The 24,583-nt window shown below is 42.2% G+C and overlaps 1 protein-coding gene across 3 annotated transcripts in view; it reads left to right on the forward strand.

Moving 5' to 3' along the window:
- The window catches only part of PDE4D (phosphodiesterase 4D), a gene marked incomplete at its 3' end in the record, with an annotated part of 612,406 nt that overhangs the window by 134,859 nt on the left and 452,964 nt on the right, over window positions 1-24,583 (forward strand). For all 3 annotated transcript variants that reach the window (XM_083403908.1, XM_083403906.1, XM_083403907.1), the window contains exon 3: window positions 23,612-23,847. In XM_083403908.1, coding sequence (XP_083260034.1) covers window positions 23,612-23,847 — 236 coding nt within the window. The remainder of the gene's footprint in view (window positions 1-23,611; window positions 23,848-24,583) is intronic.

The following is a 24,583-nucleotide window of genomic DNA, read 5'->3' on the forward strand; positions in this document are numbered from 1 at the left end:
GCTCATCTCGCTTTATTGGCCAAGGGAGCTTCCGGGTCATGTGGCCAGCATGACTAAGCCGCTTCTGGCGAACCAGAGCAGCACACAGAAACACTGTTTACCTTCCCGCCGCAGTGGTACCTATTTATCTACTTGCACTGGCATGATTTCAAACTGCTAGGTTGGCAGGAGCAGGGCCATAGCAGATTATAAAGCTATCTTCTAACATGCAATCTGAGCAGGCAAATGTTCCATGCATCGTATATTTCTTGCTTTCCAGTCAATTGCTAGGGCTTCCACCTCTTAATGCACAATAACCCTAGTTCAGATGCTCTGTGATGTGGATGGCATTTAAACATCTGCTGGAATGTTGGGTAAGCAACTGAGAGTTGAACCTGGTACAATGAGGAGGAGAAACAATTTGCAAAACCTTGGCTATGTGGCTTTAAGAGAAAGGATGGCAGGCAGAAGGAGCTGTGTAGACAATTGTAGCTGCAAGGATTTTATTTTCAGTTCACAGAGTTCAAAACACAGGTTGAAATCTAAATGTGCTCTCTAAATTTAAACCCTCAGCAACCACAGCTATGTGACCTTAAAGGGAACACTAGCGGTTACCATGTGGAATTGCCTCTTGATAGGAATAGAAATAACACCACTTCACTTGTATGCTGTTAAAGATTGGGGCCACATTCAAATAAATAAAAGCAGCCTGTTTAGGTTGCTTCTTAATATTCAGGGGTGCTGTCTTCCTCCCATCTCCTCCCCCCCTCTGCCCAAGGAGATCTGCTCTCAGTGAAGTCACAAGGTATATCCCAAAATTCTCTGCACTCCTTATGCAACCTTAAAATGAAGAAATCTAGGCTTCCCTATAGTTTGTAAGTAACACTTTCCTCCCCACACTTTGTTTATTACAGTTTTAGCAAGCAGCATGAAAAAATGTAACTGGTGTGAGGTAAATCAATAAAAAAAGGTTAAAATAAATGTTTACCCAATACAATAAAATAATAAAAGTGAAGTAAAATGAATACGGTAAATAAAATATAGCTGTTAACGACTGTTTGTAATTCTTTACCATCTGGATGGATCCAGTAACAGGCAGTCAAACCTTGGAGAGGGAAATTAAAAAAGATGTAACAGGCCTGACAAAATCATACAATTTCCGGTGATCAGTAAACAAAAGGAATTATATTTGAGTGGCTTAGCAATGGTTGAATCTGGGTGATCTTCATGAGTTACAGACAGGAACTAATGGGTCAATTTAAGGATAGCATGGGCACGTGTCCCGAAATGAGCAGAACTGAGATGGGCTCAGTGAGATGTCTGTATGGATTTTCTTCTTCTTCCTTGAACCCATTTCAGAAGTGAAGATGCTGTTGTCTGCATACTAATGCTGGCAGTGTTTTCTCCCCACCAAGAATCATGGACCCCCAACTCCAATGATCCTTGCTGGGAAATTATGCTGACATTTCCCACAGGAGATTGATTTGTTTGGGGGAGAAGCAGGCTGGAAAAATCAATCCAGTAAAACCATACAACAACAATAAACAAAAAAAAAATATAGAAAGGCACCCAGAGGTTCATTAAAAGCTGGTGTTAAAAAAACCAGTGTCCTGAGAATGCTTGTGTAAGCAGATGTGTTTTTAACAAGTGATGAAATACTAACGTGTTAATTTAGTCTGTGATGTTTCCAAAGGCAGATCATTTGAGAAGGTGACTGTCACCACAGATAAGGCCCTCTTCTGAGTTTTCATAAGATGGATTTCTGCCAGATGTCTTATGGCTACATATATTATCGTACCTTTACACAAAATGTATTGGAGGTGCAGATTCTTAACCCATGGCATTACAAACCCATCACTGTGATAGATAGGCACATCTAAATATCTTGGTGGAGCCAGTGTCTCTGTCCAAGTATCCCAAATTATTTAAGGTGTTTTTAAAGAAAGATATTAATATTATTTACAAGTTTGTATCCAAAAGGGATAATTCATACTAACAAGTTTATCTGGCTGAGCTCTTGGAGACAGCAGTGAGAAACAAGGAGGCTATATCTTCAATGCTTACAGCTTTGATTTCAGCCTTATGTAAGGAGTTTGCTAAATCAATGAGAACACAATTAGCGACCAAACCAGCAACCAGAGCCTTAGATATCATGTCTGCCTTTACTGAAGTGTTAAATTAGCTTCATGTTTGAGCGAAATCTCTGGAGAATAATTCCAGAAGAAATAATCTGTTTTTTTGAGGCTTCTCGGGGTGGGTGAAGAAGATTGGTTGTTTTTGTCTTGTGCGTGTATAAAAACTGACATAGACAGAGCTAACAAAGCGGGTGCTCTGTTAAACTCCAGGTCCAGAGAAACACAGCATCAGTAGTCAACCAGGGTGGGCACTGGCTGAGTTCCTCATGGGCTTGGAAGGACCCCTCACTGGCCCAACTCAGCTGCTCCACAACTCCCTGCCCGTCCTGCAGGGGCCGCAGACAACCATTGTAGTGATGGGTAGGCACCACTGCCACTTTTGACTGAGAACCAAACTAGGCTTCTATCTTTGGTGGCCTCCTGGCATCTTAATTTACCTGAGGTATGGTGCCTTGGTCTACAGATCTGTGTTATGGCACTATCTGAGGGCCTGATATAGAGAGTGGTGAATGCTACTGCTGTCACAATAGTTGGTGGCAGAAGAAGAGCAAAGTGGCTGCATGGGGTGGGGTGTCTTTGTGGGGGCCAATCATCAGCACTGTGCCACTGAAGTCTTGTATTGGCCCTGCCTAGAGATCTAATAACAAAAGCTCTAAATGTTATAACCAATGACATTTGCTAGAAGTTTGCTAGAAAATACAGTTTTCATTGTCGTTTACCACATTTCCTATTGCTGTTAGGATTTAAGATACTCTTATCTTCAAAATTGTTAAGAAGCCATACATTCTATTCTGGACAACTTAACAGGTCTTCAATTTCCTGGGCAACTTTACTTTCTCCTTCAAAAAATTAGGAGGCTTATGAGCTGCATTTTCTCACCATCTCAAACTCATTAAAATTATTGCTATTGCGCTTTCAGTTTCTCAAATGGAGTTTATCCAGTCCACTTCACCTTTGCATATTATGCACCTCAACCTCAGATGTGGTCATTTGCATTCCTATGTGTTCATTCCCTCTGCTATTCTGCCTTTGTGCTCTTTCAATATTATTGTTTTTATTAAAAACCGAGTCAAAGTTTTCAGTAGATTAAAAAAACCACAAACTTGTCTCAGCAGAGCTTAATTCTACTCTTCCCCTCTTGTACTTCATTTTATTGCATTTTATTTATTTAACAGCCAGTGGGCTCCAGTGCCCTGGTCTTCAGTCAGTGGGCTGCAGCCCATATTGGGTCATGATGGGCTGCCTCACAGTGATCCCATTACTATCTTCTGTAAAAGGGAAAGGAAAGAGAGATGGAGCTGGGCAAGGCAGGAGTGGAGACCAAGAAGAGAAAAAACCTAGCTAGATCTAGGGACATAGATTTACTTAAAAAAACAAGTGTTGGTACCAACTACCATGTTTCAAGTTAAAGACTAGTTTTGAGTGTGGAAAAGTTGAAGGCCACTGAGGCAATTTTTTACTTTTTGAATGTTGTCTAGATTTCTACAACTGATTGAGGGTATTTTTGCACTGCTGAATCAGGAACTGGCATCCGTTTCTCTCCATCAGGTCAGGTTTTTGTGCTATGTTGATTTGAAAAAAATCAGATCTTGTGACAAAATCGATTACATTTTTGTGGCATTATCAGCTGATTTTTGTCAACACATATCATCCTAAATACGTTTTCAAGAGAAAAAAATGTTTTTTCAACAACATATATTGATTACCTGATAGAAACATTGATTACTGTAAACTGAATGGTGGGCATTCATAAAGGTAAGTACACGTAAATTGCATGTTGCTTCACCATTTTTCAAACTTCAGGGCTTGAACTTCTGTTTCTTGGAACTCCAGGAATGCTCAGCGGCAGGGAGGTCTCTCTTCAGAGTCCAACAGTAGTCAGACATCATGACTGCGTCCCAGCGACCCTGATACCTGGTCTCCATCTCTTTCATGTCCTGATGGAATCTCTCCCCCTGCTCGTCACTCATTGAACCCAGGTTCTCAGGAAACCGGTCCATATGTGAAAATAGGTAGTGCATCTTGACGCTCATGTTGCAGCCCAGGTTTCTGAAAGCAGTCAGCATGTTGTTGACAAGTTCTGCGTAGTTTCTGGCTACCAGAACAAATGCCTTCCACACTTCCAGTTCCACTTCGTTCATTGAGTTTCCGAACTCTGGATCTCTGATGAGCTGACGGATCTGAGGACCGTCAAAGATGCCAGCTTTCAACTTCTCCATGGTCAATCCTGGAAAAGCCTGGCACAAGTAAGTGAAGCAGTCACCATCCTTGTCCAGAGCCTTGGTGAACTGCTTGATTAAGCCGAGCTTGATGTGCAGCGGCGGGAAGAGTATTCTGTCTCTGCCCACCAGAGGGTCATTGATGCCGTTCCTTTTCTTGGAAGGCACCAATTCCTCCCGCACAGGCCAGTCCTTCTTTGTGTAATGCTGAGCACGGCTGCCCCATTAACTTAGTTTTGATCCCCCAACTTTATGCTTTGCAGCACCAATTTATGGAAGATTTCGAGGTTTTATGACTTCAAACTGATCCCTTTACAACATAATCACCCAGAACTATCGGACCTGAATACTTATTGTCATTAAAATAATCATTTCCAATCAAAACAATTATTCGACATGGCATTTTACCCCCACCAACTTCTTTTAAAATGCTCCACACAAGCGTACATGTGAACAAAAATGTAAAAAAAGACATGTGGCCATAGCTCAAAAACTTGACCCGATTGAGCAAAACCAATGTGATTTTTGGATTCAGCGCATCAGATTCGTCCTAAATCAGCTGAAAAAATGCAGACAACAAATTTGTTGTTGACCAGTGTTATTATTATTATAACTTGTACAAATGTCTAATGTTAATGAGGCAAATACATTGGCTTGGACCCAAAGGTGACCTTGCATAAGCAAAAGGTGCTTCTATCTGTGCACCTGGTGATTCTCCTTTTCTGCTGCAGCCCCAAGGCACATGGCATTTTGGTCCAGAGGGGCATCTACCTCTTATGGAATGGCAAATGGGGCACAGTTAGCTGCAGAGGAAAAAGAAAGTTAATGGGAGTTAGGATTGAACCTGTTTCTGGTGGTCAGATGCAAAAAGATGATGTGGCTACTGGCCCCTTAATAGTTGCATAGAAAAGGGCATTTCACTGGGTGTACCTTGTCATGCAAGACACACCTGCTGAAGCCCCTTCTACACAACTATTAGAGGGGGAGAATGCATGTCTTCTTTTTCCCTTGGCCAACTTAAAGCCATTGTGTTGTATATTAAAAGTACTGTATAAACTTACATTCAAGTAAGTTTTATTCAGACACACTGGAAATGAACATGACTAAGTTTAAGTTCTTTCTTCTTTGTTAGTGCCATAAATTTCAGTAGTTCTACTCTGAGTAAAATTGACTTGAACACCACACCATGTGCCACGTTATATAGCCTCTTGAGTTATGACATTTTTAAAATCCACTTTTATTTTTTGTTTGGATTATGGCTGTTCTCACATTTCCCCAGGATTTCCAGTTTTGGCCCCCGCTTTATTTTTTTGCCTTTGGCTCACTCTTTACTCTTGCATGCAGCCTCTTTTCAATAACCAACTTCTCTAAGCTCAGGCTGAAATAAAATAATGTCTAAATGCAGAAGCGATAAAGCTTGGAAATGCAAGGTTCACCTAATCGTAGCTATCAGAACCATTACAGCAGAAGGCCAGCTTTCCAAACACTTGAAAAGCATCTGCAATCCATTTGTAGAATGCTCTGACTAAACACTTGGCTGTTAATATACCTGCTCAGCCACAGGGATGCTCTCCTCTTCTTCCTAGTCCCCCTTTTGTGTATGCTGTTGTTTTTTAAATGCACAATTTACTGGTTGTTAAAAGAAATTTTTGTAATTATACAAGAAGTAAACACGAACAACAAAAGTGGAGGTGGAAACAGCAGTCTGACGATTCATAATACCATGACACATGAAACAGACATGGCTAAGCTATTTACTTAACCAAGAAATTGTTTGGACCTTTGTAGCAGTCCCCTTTTTCTGCAGAACCCTACCTTACAGCCATAAAATCACAGGATTGGATGGGACCTTCAAAACCCATTTCCACTAATCCCACACTCAGGGGTGGAGGAAGGGGTGTGCGGTGGGGGTGGACTGCCCTGGTGTCACCACATCTTAAGGCTGCCTGCCTGGTTCCCATTTACCTAGGAGTGAGCTACAGTGTACTCAGTGAGACTTCTCAGTTGATGTGCACAGATCTGCACTGTTATATCTATCTGCTAGCTAGCTAGCTCACATTTTGAATATTAAAATACACATTCTGGATCTCAAGGTCTCCTGTTCCCACATAGTTCTGCCACACGTATGAGAGCCCAGGGGCTAAGTTGTTCAGTTTCAAGGCTGAGAAACTGTAAGCCTGGAGAGAACGGGGGAGTGCCATTGTTTCACAAATGAAAGCCTGGAATAAAAGTTATGTGACATCCAGCCTCTCAATGCTTTCCAGTTTTAAGATCTGCTTGTCAGTCATGTTTCTGGGCTTGACTGCAGGAGATGAATTTTACAGTTGTTTTGTACAGCCATGTGCCCTTGTTGCTTCTGCAGAGAGGATGTGAGATTGATTCTGCTTTTATGAAGCTATTTTTCCATGGCTGGTGATACGGCTGCTCTTTAGTTGCAATAATGTACACTCAGTAGTAGGATGAAAATATAACAGCACACTTACGGAGCCTTCACCGGAAATTTCTCGCAGCTTTGCCGATCTGCAGAAACTTGAGAACTTGCCCTATCATTTGTTTTTCCATTCTATAGTATAGAGAGATCACATCATATGCTGGTACATATCTTTGTTTCTCATGTGTGAATTTAGGATTGCTATGTGATCCTAATTTTGAGGGGTGTCTTTTCTATTAAAAGTATTCTGTTAATCTAGAAATTCACTAGCCCCCAAAATGAACCAGGCGATGGAGTGACTCCCCTATCAGGAAAAGTTGCAGCATTTGGGACTTTTTAGTTTAAAGAAAAGATGAGTAGAGTAAGAGGTGGCATGATAGAAGTTTATAAAATTATGCAAGGAATGGAGAAAGTGGATAGAGAAAAGCTTTTCTCCCTTTCTCATGACATTAACACTAATGGACATACAGTGAAGCTGAACGTTGAACCTTATTTTTCTGGCGTTCTGCAGATTCCACTGTTTAGTCTTTTAGGCGTTATGTTAAATGTGTCAAGGTTGGGCATGTTCACCCATTTCTGCAAGCACATTATGATGTCCAGATGGAGTTCAGGACAAACAATACCATTTGATTCTGATGACTGCGTATGTTGGCCCAGAAAATGTAGTTCATACTTCTGCATCATGCTGTAGAAATTAACAGAAAATAACCAAGGTTCCTTGTTGCAAAATGTGCATGTTCTCTCCCTCCTGGTTGACCGTTTGGGAGCTTCAAAAGCTTTCTTCAGCCCGAACATCACAGCAACCAATGCCAACAGACATTGGCACACTTAGGGATCCGCAGAGTCTTTGCAGCTTGCGTAATAGACCTCAGCAACTCAGCATTTTGGCTAATCTACTTTATTTACATATAAACACACAATGTAGCACTGCAACATGGCTCCCTCTCTCTCTAGCATCAGACAGCAAAGAGAAAAAGGACAATAGTCCCACTTCACAGAACACAGTAACACAAACATCCTGTCTCCGTCAATTCCCACTCTGTGGAGTCAAAACATACACCGTCATGTGATAGACAACAATCCCATGACTGCTGTCACGGAGCAGGAATTCTAACAATCCCTTCTGATAGTTCATCTCTACTCCTCTCTTTCTGTCTGCTCTGTGACAAATATCTGCTACTGCTTTTTAGTGCATGACTCATGGAATGACAGAAATATGAACAATTGCATAAATCAGTGAATGAGGGATGAGCACTGCCTGCTTTCATTGCGGGTACCAAATGCATACTTAGGTGATCTGCTTAGTACAGATCAATGCACCATTTCATTTCGAACTAAAGGAGGCGAAATGATAAAATCATTCCGGAGTTAGGTATAGAAGGACATTTTGCTAGCATCAAGAACAACAACAACAAAAAACTTCTAGTAGTTTGACAGAAAAGAGGCCTGCAGGTAGGAGGAAAGAGTTGTTGGTGGCAGTGGGCCCTTCCGAAGCCCTTGTGGCACAGCAGTTGCCCTGGGATTTTGGGTGCTGCTTCTACTTGATTAACATGTTTAGTATGTACAGATCCCTTTGCTTTAAAAAATCTGGCTGTTCCACATTATGACAATGACAACAAAGAATATAAGGAGTAAACCCTACACAAATCCAGAGTGGAGTCCCTAAGACAGTTGGATGGTGCCTTGTACGCCTCCTTCTGGCAACTCCTGCAATCAAGTAGGTGCTTTCCTTTGGATCACATCAGCGAGCCTGAGAAGGGGGTCTTGTCGTCTGGGCAGCCCAGGAGCTCCATCAGGACTCACTCGAATCTTGCCCTTAGTTTTTTCCAATTTAATCATCAACATATATCTGGGAGCAAGCTTTAAGCCTTGGTCTTTGTGTCCCCACTTCATCAAGATCTGAAATGGTACATGAAGTGAGAAGGGAGAAATAAATGTTTCTGTTCGCCTGCATATTTCCTTGTTTTCTACCATAGAATGAAGGCTGTTTCAAGCTTTCTCATGCACATTCTCAGTCTGGATTTTTCTTTGGTAAGCAGAAAATATTACATTTGTACTCTTCATATTCTCCCCACCACCACCACCAACAGAATCAGTATACTTGTTACTCTGAACAATATTTTTAATGAATCAATCTATGTACTCTTTTTTGTTTCTATTGTTAAGCCTGACAAAACGACTGTCATGCAAATTAATTGATACGAAACATTCCATTAATACACTGCTTTTCAAGCTTTCATAAAAACAATGTGTTATTTATATTAGTCACCTATTAGCCTAGTCCTCTAGGTGATGTGATGTACAACAATTTTCTCAGCAAAATTAATGTGCAAATCATCAGCTACATTATCCCTATAGTGGTAAAAAATTGTGTTTTCAAATGCTGTCAGAACAGAGACTAAAATAATAAACAACACCTCCTTTAAAATAAATCTTGATATACAGTGGTACCTTGGGTTAAGTACTTAATTCGTTCCAGAGGTCCGTACTTAACCTGAAACTGTTCTTAACCTGAAGCACCACTTTAGCTAATGGGGCCTCCTGCTGTTGCCGCGCCGCTGGAGCACAATTTCTGTTCTCATCCTGAAGCAAAGTTCTTAACCTGAAGCACTATTTCTGGGTTAGCAGAGTCTGTAACCTGAAGCGTATGTAACCTGAAGCGTATGTAACCCAAGGTACCACTGTATAATATTTTTTAAAAAATAAAAGCTGCTAAGAAAAGAACTAGATCAACTAAAACATCCTTTTCTGGCACAAAAATGATACCACTGCAGGTGGGCCTTTCTAGGGAGATTGCTTGACAGTTAGGGGCCCCCACCAAAAAAGCCCTTTCTCTCACTGCCACTCTCCACACCATTGAATTCAATGGGACATGCTCTCATATAAGTGTGTATATTAGATTGGCTAACCTTGGCCCTGCAGCTGTTAGACTCCACCTCCCAACAGCCCCAACCAGCATGGTTAATGAGCAGGGATGATAGGACTTGGCAATATCTGGGGGGTACTACAGGTTAGTCACCCCTGGCGTAGCCTTAATCTTCCCCCAGCTTCACTGTGCACCCCAGCACATCTCCTACATCCTGGTCCTGTTGTTACCTATACCTGCCACTCTAACAGTGCTACACCATATTTCATTTCCCCACAACCTATGCCTCTCTCCACTATACTTTTCTCTCCTGTGTCTTACACATAGAGCTTCTGAGTCGAGCAGCAGACAGGGACTGCCAGCCCAGCAGAGGCTCAAAGCAGCATCTTGAGCAGCTGACTGTTTACTTGGTTGAACTTCCAAGTCCTGCAGGTCTTCACCTTGTTCTCAGTTGACAGCTGAGTCACATTTGCCCGTGACCCTTCTAATTCAGTGCCAATTATGTGTTCCTTGATTTTATAATGAACCCCTGGACTGCTGAGAATAAAGGATGAAGACAGCCTAATTCCAATGACCATCTGTGTAACTTCTACTGGACGCAAGAGATAAAAGTCATTATTTAGCTTTCCTGTGAGCATCCATTTGGAGGTGGCACAGGAATTCTCGGTGACTACAGCAAGCAAGGACTCAATTATGCACAGTTAAAAATAAGAGAATGGAAGAGGAAGAGGTGATTGGAGGGTAATTGCGAAGAGGGGTAGGGGAGAGGGGCGGTGCTATGACGGAAGTGAATGAGTAAGATTCTAGGCTATTTGGACTGACAACTTTCAGCACTTGGGCATAAAATTGTCTCTGTAGCTTTTCATAGGCATAGCAAGTCATAAAAGAGTTTACATTCTCCTATCACTTTGAAATCACTTCTCAACAGAAAGAAAAGAGGCCCCTTTTTTGGGGAAGGAGGGAAACAGTTAATGCGTAGCTTCCAAATCCACACTGTGCTTTGCATTCAGGCCTTTTAATAGCAAATATGATCTTTTATTCAAAGGTTCTAGTTTCTCCTTCCAGGTCAGGTCCTAGATTTTGTCTGAGCACCAGTCTGCTTGGCTGTGTACTCAAGCATCTTTGTTTTCTCCCCTTGTCCACCTGCTTCCAGCCTTGAGCTATCTTCTGTTTCCAGTTCCTTGGACAGACTACTCAGCTGTGATCTTGGATTCAATTGATTCTGGCTTCTGTTCTCTCCCTTCCCCCAGTGTAACATTGGATGCTGTGTGTGGATATTCTTACTTCTTCTGACTCCAGCTTTTGGCCACAGACTCTTAAAATGTGCAAACTTGTGAGAACTTACTTCTGGTGGCCAAACCTTGATCTGGGGGACTTTATTCCAGCACCTATCCTGCATTGTCAAATGCATCATCAGGACCTTTTACCAGGTAGCAGATCATCACCCAGCTCAGGAATTAGTTTGCCCTGACCCTTTCTGGCTCTGTACACTTCCAGGCCAACCCCTTATCAAGGTCAGAATTTGGTAATATGATGTCCTGAGTGAGGACAAAATTTGGAGCCCTTCCAATATTTCTTATGTTCACAATAATATATTTTGGTATAGTTGCATTTTAAATGGATCTTTTCAGTAGGTACCCATATAAATATAGGTGGTATTATTATTATTAGTAGTAGTAGTAGTAGTAGTAGTAGTTTGGTGCCCGCTCAGCTTAGCACCCTGTGCAGGAGAACCGCCCTCACCACTTTAACTTCAGCAGTGCCCTTATTGAAAAACATTTAATATTAATAATAATAAATACTTGAACAACATGTACTTTGACTGCTTCTTGGTCCTTACTGATGCATTGCTTTTACCTTCTTTAAAACATCTCTTTAAAAACATCTCATTTTGTGGACATGGGGTTTTACTCAGAATTGACCTATTGAAATTAATGAACCAAGCTGAGTCATGTTCATTCATTTCAGTCGGACTGCTCTGAGGTAAACTCCACTGAATTGCCACCTGTGGTAAGTGCACAGCTGACTTTAGTGTTAGGCAGAGTGAGGAGAAATATGAACATGCATGTGCAGCCTATGGTGACACTGAAATGTGTTGATGATGTATTTTCTAAATATAAGTTGCTATCTATATTTAAATGTTCACGGAATGCTAAATAGAGCAGTTTATTGGTCTAATAATTCATAGCCTATTTGAAAAGTGCTCCTTCCCCGTGTTAAGGCTATAATCCTATACTGGAAGTCATAGGATTGTGTTGTTAGTCTCTCCCTCTCCCCTTCATTTTTGAAAAAAAACCCAGCAATTAGACAGGGCTTAAGTGTTGCATATGCAAATAATCAGTGGGGGATGGGTGGGGGAAGTCTTTGGAACAACCCTGTGAGGTAGGTTAGGCTCAGTCAACACATGTGGAACTGCACATACTTAGAGCATTTTTTAATGTTTGGGTTTTTTGTTTTTGTTTTTTAAAGATGGCTAGCTAGCAAACTTTTGTTTGCAATTTGTTGTAAAATATCAGGACAATGGAAAGTTGCAAAACAGCAGTCCATGTTGGTAACATATGTGCAAAAGCAGCAGCTATTCCCAATGGATTGGCTGTGTGTGTGTATGTGTGTTTGTGTGTGTGTGTGTGTGTGTGTGTAAATTATAAGGGCCCAATCCACTTATAGTGTACAGGCCCCAGGAAATCCTATTAGCACCCCTGCCTGTAAGGCACTTGGCATTGGCTCAGGAATGAAATTGCTAACTGTCAAGACAATTGAGCAGCGGGGACAAAATGCTACTATACATGTAAATAAAATATCAGTATTGTTTCAGTGAAGAAGTGTACAACTAAGGTGATCTGGCACAAATCAGTTCAAAAAACAAACCAGTGAAAATTAGGGAGGTCATTATACCTATCACCTGTTAGTTATCTGAGGGTATGGCCAGAATATAAATGGGTTTGCCTTCATTAGGAATGCTTTGTGAATATTCATTTCATCTTCTAAAAGCGATTAAAGGATCAGAGGAAGTTTATTGCAAGGCATTTATAATAACTGGGGTGATCTGAAACATGAAAGCAAGTCATCTAAGAGACAGTGTGGTTTATCTTGTTAACAACATCAATTAAATGAAGATGATCAAAGTGTGTAATACTAAGCAGGATCTGAAGACAGCAGATGGGCAGCTATGGCTTTTAATTTCTTTTAATAAAGGAGTAAGAGGACTTTAAATAAAATGGGAGTAAGCCATTAATAAAAAGTAAACTAAGTTCATAATTTAAGCTTTGGCACACAGAATTTAGTTGAAAGGAAACTAAAAATTAAAAAGCCTGATAAAAAAGTAAAATAAGTCAGTAAGGCAAAGCTGTGGGTTTTCCATATGACTCATGTCATCTAGACTTGGTAGTTATTCAATCAACTTCTTTCACTCCCTGGATTAAATATCTTAAAACTGTTCATCAGTTTGAGCCTTACTTATCTGGCCTGACTTACATTGCTCTTTGACGAACAATCTAAGACTGTGAACTTTCAATCAATGCCATCCAAGGTACTGAAATGTCTGCTATTCTAAGACTGCACCTATCCATCTGTGAACTGAGAGGGTGGTAGTAGAACTTCCTCTATTATTTGCTTAACTGAGCTTTCGTTCTGCAGTGATCAGAATGAACTTTCAGAAGCCTTTTTCATACGTGCGCGTGTGCACACATAGTTTGCATCCCCTCAAACTGTGCACTTTAAAGGACAGCAAATTATCAGTGCAATTCCCTGTTCTAGCCAATCAGGGATACACTTTGATAACCACCATCTCCTCTCCCCCACCGACATACAGATTACTGAAAGGGGATGCTTCCAATTAATATTCAACGTAACAGGCATAGTTTAGATGGATTTGTGAGGCGTTGACGTTTATTAATAAATAAAATTCTAGCAGTTGTCCTGAGTCAAGGAACTGCAAAAGGCAAAGCAACTATGAATCTTGTATACAATGAATAAAAATGAAACCAGTGGGCAGGAGCAAATTCAGTAGCATTAAATGTAAAAATCAGATGTTCTATAGACTTGAGTTTCTGGTAATTGAAGATGGCATTGATATACCATTGCCAGGGCAAAAAGGCATTGCAAGTGATGGATTTCAGTTTATCATTTTGGAGTATCAGCAGCATGAATTGGCTGAGTGAAGAGTCCATGTAGTACAGACAACTCTTATACTATGCTTAGCATCTCACAGGGGCCTGCTGCTTTAAAGAAGGCAGGCTAGTGAGAAGAATAAAAATTTCCCATGTATATATTTAGAGTTGTGAAGTGCCTTTACAGCCACTGTCTTGGCAAAAGGTGTTTATTTGCTTTAGCCGCATCGTGTTGATAAAATAAAAAAGGAAGATAAGTATAATTCTCTATGAAGAATTCTTTATGAATGTCAAATAGGTTTGATGTGACAGTTCAGTTCTATACATGTCAGCTGATACGTAAGCCCCACTGAGTTCAGTTGCACTTACTCCCAGGTAAATATATATATAGGCTTGCAGTCTGCATGCTTATGTAATTTGTGGAATTTATCTGAATAAACAACTGTATATGTCACACTTCATACTTGTGTACTTCAAGGGAGCACTTAACACCTATGATCATAACAGAACTTGCACATCATTGTTTTGAAACTGAAGCATCTTCTGTCTTCATTGTTCCTAAATGCTTTGCTTTGGAGCATCTAGAACAACAACTCACTGGTGTTCTTCCTATATGCTCTCTCTGAAGTGACCCTAGGAGCCAATCCTCAGGGTGTTGGCGCTCCTTCTTTCAGTCTGATTAGCTCCAATCAGCACAGAGGGTTAAAAGACTTCTCAGTGGCTTCAGAGCTCCCCTTTCATACTGATTGGGTAGCTCTAGGATATTGGAGATAGGGACCCTGCTACAAAAGTAGTGATGGGTCTTCATCCCCCCTATAAGCCAGACTATTACACTTCTGCCAATGATACTGCAGAAGAGAGCATGGTTGAGGGTGGACACTTCATTTGCAGATGGCACTGGCCATTGTTCAGAGTCACCATTGCAACGCATGAAGCAAGAGTGCAATCTACAACAACACATCTAACACTCCTCTGCAGCTGCACATTGCAAGGGGAATGGTTATTTTGGACTGGTTCCGCTACATCTGTTTGGTGCAACTAGAGAAACATGATATACAAAGGGAGGAAGCTGCATAGGGATGATTCACCCACATACACACCTCCCTCCCCATCACAATCATGCTCTCTCTCACTAAGTAACATTTGCCATTTGTGGGGTGACTTGGGCATCTGTGGTGGGCCATATTGAAGGCCTGCAAAGGTCACATGCTGCCCTTGGGTTCCCACAGATGTGTGATGGTGTAGTGGTTAAACAGCAGTGGACTTGTAATCTGGTGAACTAGGTTTGATTCCCTGCTCCTCCACATGCAGCTGCTGGGTGACCTTGGGCTAGTCAAACTTCTCTGAAGTTTCTCAGCCTCACTCACTTCACAGAGTGTTTGTTGTGGGGGAGGAAGGTAAAAGGAGATTGTTAGCCGCTTTGAGACTCCTTCGGGTAGTGATAAAGCGGGATATCAAATCTAAACTCTTCTTCTAAAACATTGAGGTGCTTGGCTTTCACAGTGAATCTAGTCCATCATGCTGTTTTAGTTTTATTTGTCATCTTTTTTTTTTAGAGGACTATCACGTAATATGTTTCTTTGGAATGCACACGAGTATGAAACATGCTGAGAACTTTGAAAATAAAAAGATGACCTCTCTGCACCTCCTATTTGAACAGTACAGTCTTTGAACATTAGCATATCAATGGACTGAAAGCATGTAGCTAACATTGTGTGTTCTGTATCTCTAGCTGACATTTTTGTGGTTGTACAAATTTGTATGTGTGGTTTTCTGTTTTCGTTGCCAGTGGCCTGAGCAATGGAATAAACCTGCAATGTTAAAACAAAAACAAAAACTCAACCTCCCCCCCCCCCAAGCAGTTTCTTGTTTCACGAAACGGAATTGAATTGGGGAAAGTGTTGAGAGTATTGTTTATTGTTCTTTGCAGTTGGGAATGCACGACTGCTTAGCCAGTTAATGTACCATGTGATTTAAGGAAATGACCCTGAAAGAAATATAGTACTCCAGGTGCTTTTAAGAAACTAGCAAATCACTGAAGCCTGAGTAATGCAACAAACAATCAACACCATGGTGGCCTCTGAAACATGCTCCCGTGTTAGGTGCATTTCAGAGTGGCAAGGTGCTTGTGTGAACCACATAGTGGCAGCAACTTCCACTTTGCCAACAAAACCCAGTTTTTTTAATGGGGGGAGTGGCATGATTGTTACCACTGCTACTGCTACAAGCAGCAGGCTAAATATAGCTGTACCAACACAGCTGAATTTTAAGCAGCAAACACACTGCTGATGGTATACATACGGGGAACCTAAATGTACACTGTCTGCCACTTTACATATGCTTATTTTGTCTACCATTGACATGAGCATGAAGTGATGACTTTTGTGTGTAAATGAGCCATCAGGTAACAATCACTGCAGACAGTGCTTCAGTGTTAATTCAAAGGCAATATCCTGATGCTGAACAGTACCTAAAGTCAACAGTAAAATCTCATTCCTGTAACGAGTGCAAAATATGTCAGAAAGCAGTAGATCAGACTGATATAGCAACACAGTGGTGCTGGGTGCCCATTGAGGCTGGTGGGGAAGCAATCAGGGAGGCCAACAAACTGTAGGGGGAGCCAGAACTGACAACAGGTGGAGCCATCCAATTCTAGTTTAGTCTCTCTTCTCCTCCCTGCTGTGTTCTACAAGGGCAGTACTTAGTTGCAGCCATTGGTAGCCCTATTCAGAGTAATCTCCTGTAATTAATGGACATGATTAACTGGCCCATCCGATGGAAGCTGATAGACGGGGCCACTCCTTGAATGAGTTTAAGTGAGAAGGCAGGCAATTGGGGCTGGCTGAGGGCAGACTGAAGTCTGTGGGGCAGTGCATAATTGACCCTTAACAGACCAGCCTCCAGTATGGCTGGATTGATCACCCCATGGGGATAGCCTAGGTGAAGAGGTGAGTGTTAAACTGGTGTCTAAATGTGAATACTCTAGGTGTATACAATTCTTCCAGGTTGATGTCAGTGGGGATTGCTGGGGGCGATTGAACCCAGCGCCTTCTGCATGCAAAGCAGATGCTGTACCCCTGAGTTGTTGTTGTTAGCATCTGTCTGTCTTGAGAGACAATGGAGTTTGCCTCTGGGGGTGGAGTCAAACCTCTGTGTTAGCACCTTCCATGGAGTGCACGCCTGGGCAGTGTATAAGGGGATCCTGAGCTGCCCAGGTGACAAGACCTTCCTCTCAGCCTGATGTGGTCCAAAGGCAAACAGAGCAATACATTTGGCACCACCTTGGCTACAGAAGTTTCTAAAAGGAGGCATACAAGGTGCCAAGCCTTTTCTTTCCCCAAAGATGTTCCGCAAGGCCATAATGAAGGAATGGGTTTCTGTGCAGTCAGTCTGAAATGGGACCCAAAATCCTCATTTTTCCTTCTCCAAGGGAGCATTTTTAAAATGCATTAACTTGAGTACTTGAGTCAATGTATAAACAGAAACCCAGCTGTATAAACAAGTGCTCAAAGCCCTCTCCTTTATCAGTCCGTGATGGCAATGGATGGCCTTGCCAGTTCCGAGTGGAGCAGGGATGGCACATCTGGGTCTTATCTTACACACGGATGCACAGACCTTGTCAGGTCTGACAAGAGACCCGGGAACGGCGCCAGGAGTGCTCTTAGAGTTGGTGACCTTCCTGCCCCAAGATAAGAGTATAGGAACAGGAATAGGAACAACCTTTTATGGTCAAGAGTACCGGAACAGGAATATCTGTTTATGGTCATGGATGTCAACTTACGTGCATAAGCTTACATGGTAGGATTCCTGGGGAAGGGGGGAGAGGGTGCTTGGAGGATATATATACTGCATGAAATTTCTCATTTCTTTGGACTTGCTGTGAACTGACCAGCCTTCTGCTGTCCAGACAGCAGAATAAACTCTTTCTCTGAATCAACCTCGGTGTCGGTTGACTTCCTTTCTCCCTCCTGGGAGCAACGCAGACCCCACCAGTCGGTAAAGTCTAAGAAGGCTACAATAGAGCTTTAGAATCAAACTGTTCCTTCTCCTAGATGGGCTACCTTCCGAGGTTAGCTTGCCCCTTCTGCCCCCCACTTCCCTCAACAGCACATGTATAAACCACCTTCTTGACCACTGGACTTGCTATTGGTTTCGTCTGCTCAATCTTCCCTGTAATATAACCTCAGCATAACTTCAATCTGTAACCCACTGAGGCATTTTAACTTCTTTTTTTATGCAAGCAAGCAAACAAACAAAAACATATCTTTGCCTTGACCGACTCTTAAGTGAAGTTGCTGGTGAAACTGTCAGCACTTAGAACACTTGAGCTCCAAGACGCCCCATCTCACTAATTCCCTGAGTCACATTTTCTAAAAGTACAGGATTCTTAAGTTCGGCATTGCACAGCAGGGTGCACATTGCATCTCAATGCTACACTGTTTTATTTATCATCTGCTATGTTTGCTTCCTGTAAGGCTGAGGTTTTGGAGAGGACTTGTGATGTTTCTAGGAGTTGGTGCTTGAATCTTATCGGGAGAAGTGATATTTATTGGACTGTTGCTTGAGGGATGCATATATCTGCATTCATGTTTGGATTTGTGTGTGTGCATGGTTATCTTCTGTTTTTTTCTCTGCCATTTCTCTTATCAGTATTTTAATTAAATGGAGCGTTTTCTGGTTATAAGCATCCTGAAAGTCTTTCAGATAAATTTTGCTTATAATTCTGTACAAGCCTAAAATTATGTGCTTATGTGGACCTTTTTAATATTCCAGTCTTCAATGAAGTCACACTGCATACTCATTATTTTTATTCAAAGCTATACTTTAACTAAGCTGGGTGCTTGTTTGTTTTTGTTGACTACTTTTCTTTTTCTGGAACTTTCCCATTCCATTTTTGTCACATCGGCTAACAAAAAATCATTAATAGATTTAGGATTATCACTGAAAAGAAAAAAGACTTGGGACACATTTACACCACACATTTAAAGCACTATGATACCACTTTAACAAACATGTCTTCGCCCAAAGAATCCTGGGGGTGGTAGTTTGCTGAGGATGCTTGGAGTTGTTAAAAGCTATAATTCCCAGAGTGGCTTAACAATCATCCCCTCTGCCTATGGAACTCTGTTCACTATGCATTTGGACACCTCTTAAGATATTGCAACCAAATTTTGCATTTTCATTCCTGAGATCAAGGAGCAGGTTTTCAGCTGTTGGGATATAATTGGATGCCATTCTGAACCAAGAGGGTAGACTGAACCTTTCAAAACTGTTCTGATTTTCTTAGAATTTTCAAGCAACACCAGGTATAAGAATGCTAGTATAATTTAAAACAACAAAATCCACCCCCAAATCCCAGACCACAAGAAGGCTCCCTTTTCTGCCTCCATTGCATCTTTAAGTAGTTACCCAGTGCAGCTTTTGTGTTGTCTAGGGCCTGTTAGCATCTCCAAGGAATGCAGTTTTAAACCCTTTGGAACCCAGTGTGAATTGTTTACAAGGCACTTATTAAAGTTTGCCAAGGGGGTATGACTGAGTGGATCCACTGGCTAACACATCCTTGTGGGAGGGATGGTCCCTGCTGTCTTTAAGGAAGCAGTGGCTTGACCAGTTCTCAAAAAAAGGGAGGGAGAGGCCACCCTGGACTTTGTGTCAGTTACTGCCTGGTCACAAATACTCAGTTTTTAGGGAAGGTAATTGAGAGGGTTGTAGCACAACAATTGCAAGTACACTTGGATGAACTCGGTTATCTTGACCCATTTCAATGTGGGCTCATGCCTGATTATGGGACTGAACCAGCCTTGGCCACCCTGATGAATGACCTGTATCAGGAGAAGGGCAGGGGGAGTGCAACCATGTTATTTTTACTTCTTCTCTCAATAGCCTTTGATATCATTGATCATGGAATCAGAGGTGGATTTAAGGCAGTGTGAATGGTTCCATAGCACTGGGTGCCTAGCCTAGGAGGCATTGCAGGGCATCACAATTATGATGTAGTGAACTGATCAGAATGGAGAGTGAGAGGTGGGGTGTGTGTGCCACATGTTGGCCTTGCACAGGGTGCTGCTGAAATTTGAAAGACCAAAGTCTGCCCCTGAGCCAACTTAGTGAGAAGGAGATTTGAGGCACTGCTTTACAGTGGTTCCAAATCTACCTCTAAGGTTGCTTTCAGAAAACAGTATTAGGTGATTGACGTTTGGCCCCCTGGCAGCTAGGCTGTGGGGTGCCACAGGCTACCCCCTTGTCCCCAATGCTGTTTAACATATATTTGAATCTGTTGCGAGTGGCCATTAGGAGATTTGAGGTGATATGCCATCAGTATGCTGATGTCACCCAGCTCTATTTCTCTGTAACATCTGAGTGAGGAGAGGCCAGGCAAGCTTTGGACTGGTGCCTAGACTCAGTGGCAGACTGGATGAGGGCCAACAAACTGATTCTGATTCCTGACAAGACAGAGGCACTATGAGTGGGTGGTTCCCAAGTTTACTGTAGAATAGATAATCGGCTAATTGCCTCCAAGGCCTTGCTCCACTTGGTCTTCTGCATAGGCCATGTAGCTGTGCATACTATTATCTCCCCTTCCCCTTCTTGTGAGGTCTCCTGCTTTCATGGAGATGGGCTGTCCAGCCTGTCACCTGAGGGACACAGTTGTTGCTTCTTGTTCCACCACTCTTACTTGTTTTCTCAGAATCTCTCAATGGAAGCGTTGCACCCCTAAACAGAGGTCATGGGAAATGTGTATTCTCATAATATTCTGAGCATTGAAGCCGAAATCTGCATATTTTCATAAAGTAGTTAAAGCAAGCAAGTGTCAGTGTTTGTCTGGTTTGCTGGAATCAGTGATTTGTAGTCGGAATTGAGTTCCTTTATAGTTCGTGAATTATCAACATTTGAATGTTTGTTTAAGGTTGTCTTTCCAGTAGTTATAGAGCATGACAATAGTGTGAAAGAAAGAAAGAAATGCGCAGTGGGAAGTTGTTGTTTTTGTGTGTAAGCAAACACTATTTCTTGCCTGTTGCCAGCTTACCCATTCACAGAAGTTAGCACTAGCTGTGTCATTCAAACTGAGGAAGCGTGGTTGTTAATCCATCACTTCCCTACCATTTATCCAAAGGAAAACCCGCCATATTCCCCCCCCCCCCCCCCGCACACCATATTATGCTGTGTGAGTTTGGGATAGCTCAGTTGGTGGAGTAGGAGCCTCTTAATCTCAGTGACATGGGTTCAAGCCCCACATCGGGCAAAAGATTCCTTCATTGCAGGGGGTTGAACTAGATGACCCTCATGGCTCCTTCCAACTCTGCAATTCTGTGATTCTATGAATGCATTGTTTTCTACAGTTCTTCCTGGAGGCTGTCCATAATATATTTGGGGACCGATATAAGGCAGGAGGATGCCTGGGTGCAGTGCCTAAGGAGAGCATGCTGGGTAGGTTGGTTGGAAGTGGCACATTAATCTCTCTCATGGGGCTTCAGCCCACCCAACACGGCCTGCTATAAACTGAAGCTCACTTGAGCATGCTGCAATGGAACAAGAGTCAAACTAAGTATTACAAATAATTCAGAGACAGTGGTTAAGAATGAATCACTTAGTATTGTCACTCTGTGCTGCTGGCCATGCTGGCTGGGGCTGACAGGTTTTCCTGGGGACAAATGCAAATCCTCTCAGACCTGTGCTTGGCAGTCACAGGACAAATGGAAGAAATCACAACCCCAACAGCAGTGTGGATGAGCCCTCCCCAAGTGTTATGTACTGAGTTGAATAGGATCCAAAATGCAGCAGTCTGATTGGTCCTAGAACAATAGGACCCAGAATGCAGCAGTCTGATTGGTCCACAGGAGCCACCCAATCCAGCTCCAGGTGGAAGTGAATCCGCAACCTGATTGGCCTACAGGAGAATCCTGGAATTAGCCAATCACATGCAGCCCATTGTGTAAATAATGTATATAAAGCAGACATTCTGGGGGAACTTCCATTCCTCCTCACCACTATGAGCTGAATAAAGAGCATGAAATCCACTCTCGACTCCGAGTATATTTCACTAAGTGTCTTATGCAGGTTGCAGCTCACAGCCCATTTACTCACCAGGCTGCTGCTAAAATAAGCAGCATGTGAATATAATATCTGGGGACGCCTGAATATTATTGTGAATTGCTTTTTATATTTAGTATATTCTGTTGATTCCTATAATATTTTTGAACATTTTAGTTAGGAAAGGTAAAAATGGGTTTTCCCTAACACATATTGCTATTTGCATACTCTGCCTATGATTAAGTGGCCATAAGCTACACACACACACACACACACCTGTGTGTGAGAGAGTATGTATTTGATCTGCTACTAAAAACATCATTCCTCTTTTTTTCCATATACGTCCAGAGCACAGATAAAATAGTTACATCCACTTTTCCTTCCGTTTGTACAGAGTGCTAAAAATACAACAGAATGGTAATTGAACCACTCTTTCAATGACATAAATAGGCTTTTTCATGGCATTTTCACAGCAATCAATATCTCTGATTCATTTGCTGCCCTCCCAGTGCACCCATAATTCCTATAATTTTCGCATTTCCTTCAGAGTAGCCAAGATATTTGTCATGAACGCTGAGTTTGGATTGTGTGATCTGTTTAAAAGATAAAAATGTGGAGCGCTTAAAACAGATAGGCAGGTTTTTATTTGTCAAATGTGATTTCAATGCATTGCCTAGGAAGCAAGCTGGTCGTCTTATCTGGTTTTTACAGTGGCCCCTATTTAGCCAATCTGTCATAAAGACACCTCTGATTTGAACTGGTCAGACTGACTGAGACAGCCTTCTACACAATTTCCTTAGGATGCTGCCGTCAGCGGGGGGAAGAAGCTATTTGTACAGTTACAAAATAAAGAGCTTGTCAGTGGTCTATGAAGGAGAGATTTATTTAGCAAAATAAATGTTTCCTTTTCCAGGAACAATGGGTGATATCTAATTCCTGTACTTATCATTGTAGCAACTGTTGAGGCAGCCATTGATGGAAAATGAAGCAAGGTGATTTTTGCCAATTTCCTCTTGCCCTGGAAGCCCCCACCACTCCCCCAAATCTGCTCTGGGGGATTAGGGGGTGGGTTTGAAGAACAGATTTGAGATGTGTATGCTGGAGACTGCTAAAGGGAAGAGGATCAGTAACACCCATCTATTCTGCAGTTCAAAATGCAAATAAGGATAGGAAGTCAGTGGGCTGCTGGGAACTCTCACCAACCTGAAATTGGGTATGAGTTGCATCAGAGAAGAGTGAGTTCTGAGGATCTCAGGTACGCAGGGGGAAGTGGATTTCTACAGTTTTAAACTATACTACCAGTTCCTCTGAGCTGCAGAAATGTGGGAGTACTGCAGAACTTAATCCAGAACAAGATCATATGAACAGAAGTGCCTGGCATGCTCTGGTCCATGGGGTCACGAAGAGTCGGACATGACTAAATGACTAAACAACAACAACATGCCTGATTATAGTTTTTAACAGAAAACCTCCAGAAGGATCCTTATCCTATGAGCTATTGCACCACACTCCCACAGTTAATCTATAAAAAGCATTTGTCGATGTGCTTGTGGTACTGTCCCCTGCTGTTACTGTGGCACAGGTGTGCCTTGCTTCAATACTTGATCTGGACCAGTGTGACCACAGCATCCTTATAAGAAGATCTTCATTCTAATGGCCCATCATACAATCCTGCTCTAGCTAGTTGTTAAAGGGCACACACAGGTTCAGGGTTCTTCATTGCTCTATGCATTTAATACTTTTTAAATAAAATATAAGGTACACCGAGATTAATGGATGCAGTTTAGGAAAGAAACTGCAGAGAATTATTAAGGCAATATTTGTTGCTGTTGTTTTTCTAGGTGTCAGAAGAAACACTGTACTCGCACGATGAAGCGGATGGGGCTCCTCAAGGAATGGACCAATATCGTGTCAGGAGACTTTCCTGCCGTAATCTCCAGCTTCCCCCTTTGGCGTTCAGGCAGCTGGAGCAGGCAGATTGGGACAGAAAGGGTGATCCAGAGACGGTGCCGAGGCCCACCAGCCTTCCGCTGAGAACTCTCCCACTAATTGCTATCACAGCTGCAGAGACTGTCAGGTAAACATTGATTTGGAACCCTGCTTCTGCTTCTGTTCGGCTGCTGAGAGACTGCGTTCTGGCAGCCGATGTCCTGGGTCCCTGTGATTAAAATGTTTGGCTCTTAATCACGGAGCGAATTAAGGCAGCTATAATGGAGAGCGTATTGAAGACAGGTTAATAAGATGGCAGTTCTATACCCATTGTTTTCATAGTAGTGGCAGAAAACATAAGGCAAATGTGTGGTGTGAATAGCACAGCTGATACCAAGCAGTCCCTCTGCTAACACAGGGACTGTCCAATCTTATTGGCTGAAAAAGAAGAAGAAGAAGAAAATGTATTTCAGCCTTCTCTCTGTGAGGAAGGCACTGGGGGCTCCTGCACTCTACTGCATAGTGATTTGGAAGCAATGGAAGGGTTGAAAAGAAGCACATGACTCCATCTTTGAATTGGCAGGTATTCTGGATTTTGATGCTGTGGCTGAATCTAATTCCGTGTTTCCCAAACTTGAATCTCCAGCTGTTGTTGGACTACAACTCCCATCATTCCTAGCTAGCAGTACCAGTGGTCCGGGATGATGGGAGTTGTAGCCCAACAACAGCTGGAGACCCAAGTTTGAGAAACACTGATATAATTGGTTGCAAGACTATGAGACATCATGTTGCTTCCATGATCCCTGATAGGCTGTGATCACCTCAGAGAGAAGAAGCCTGGGAGGGACTATTATAGCCACAGACGTGGAGGGTAGAAAGACATC

Source organism: Podarcis tiliguerta, assembly GCF_965153285.1.
Source record: "Podarcis tiliguerta genome assembly, chromosome: 11".
NCBI classification, from domain to species: Eukaryota; Metazoa; Chordata; class Lepidosauria; order Squamata; family Lacertidae; genus Podarcis; species Podarcis tiliguerta.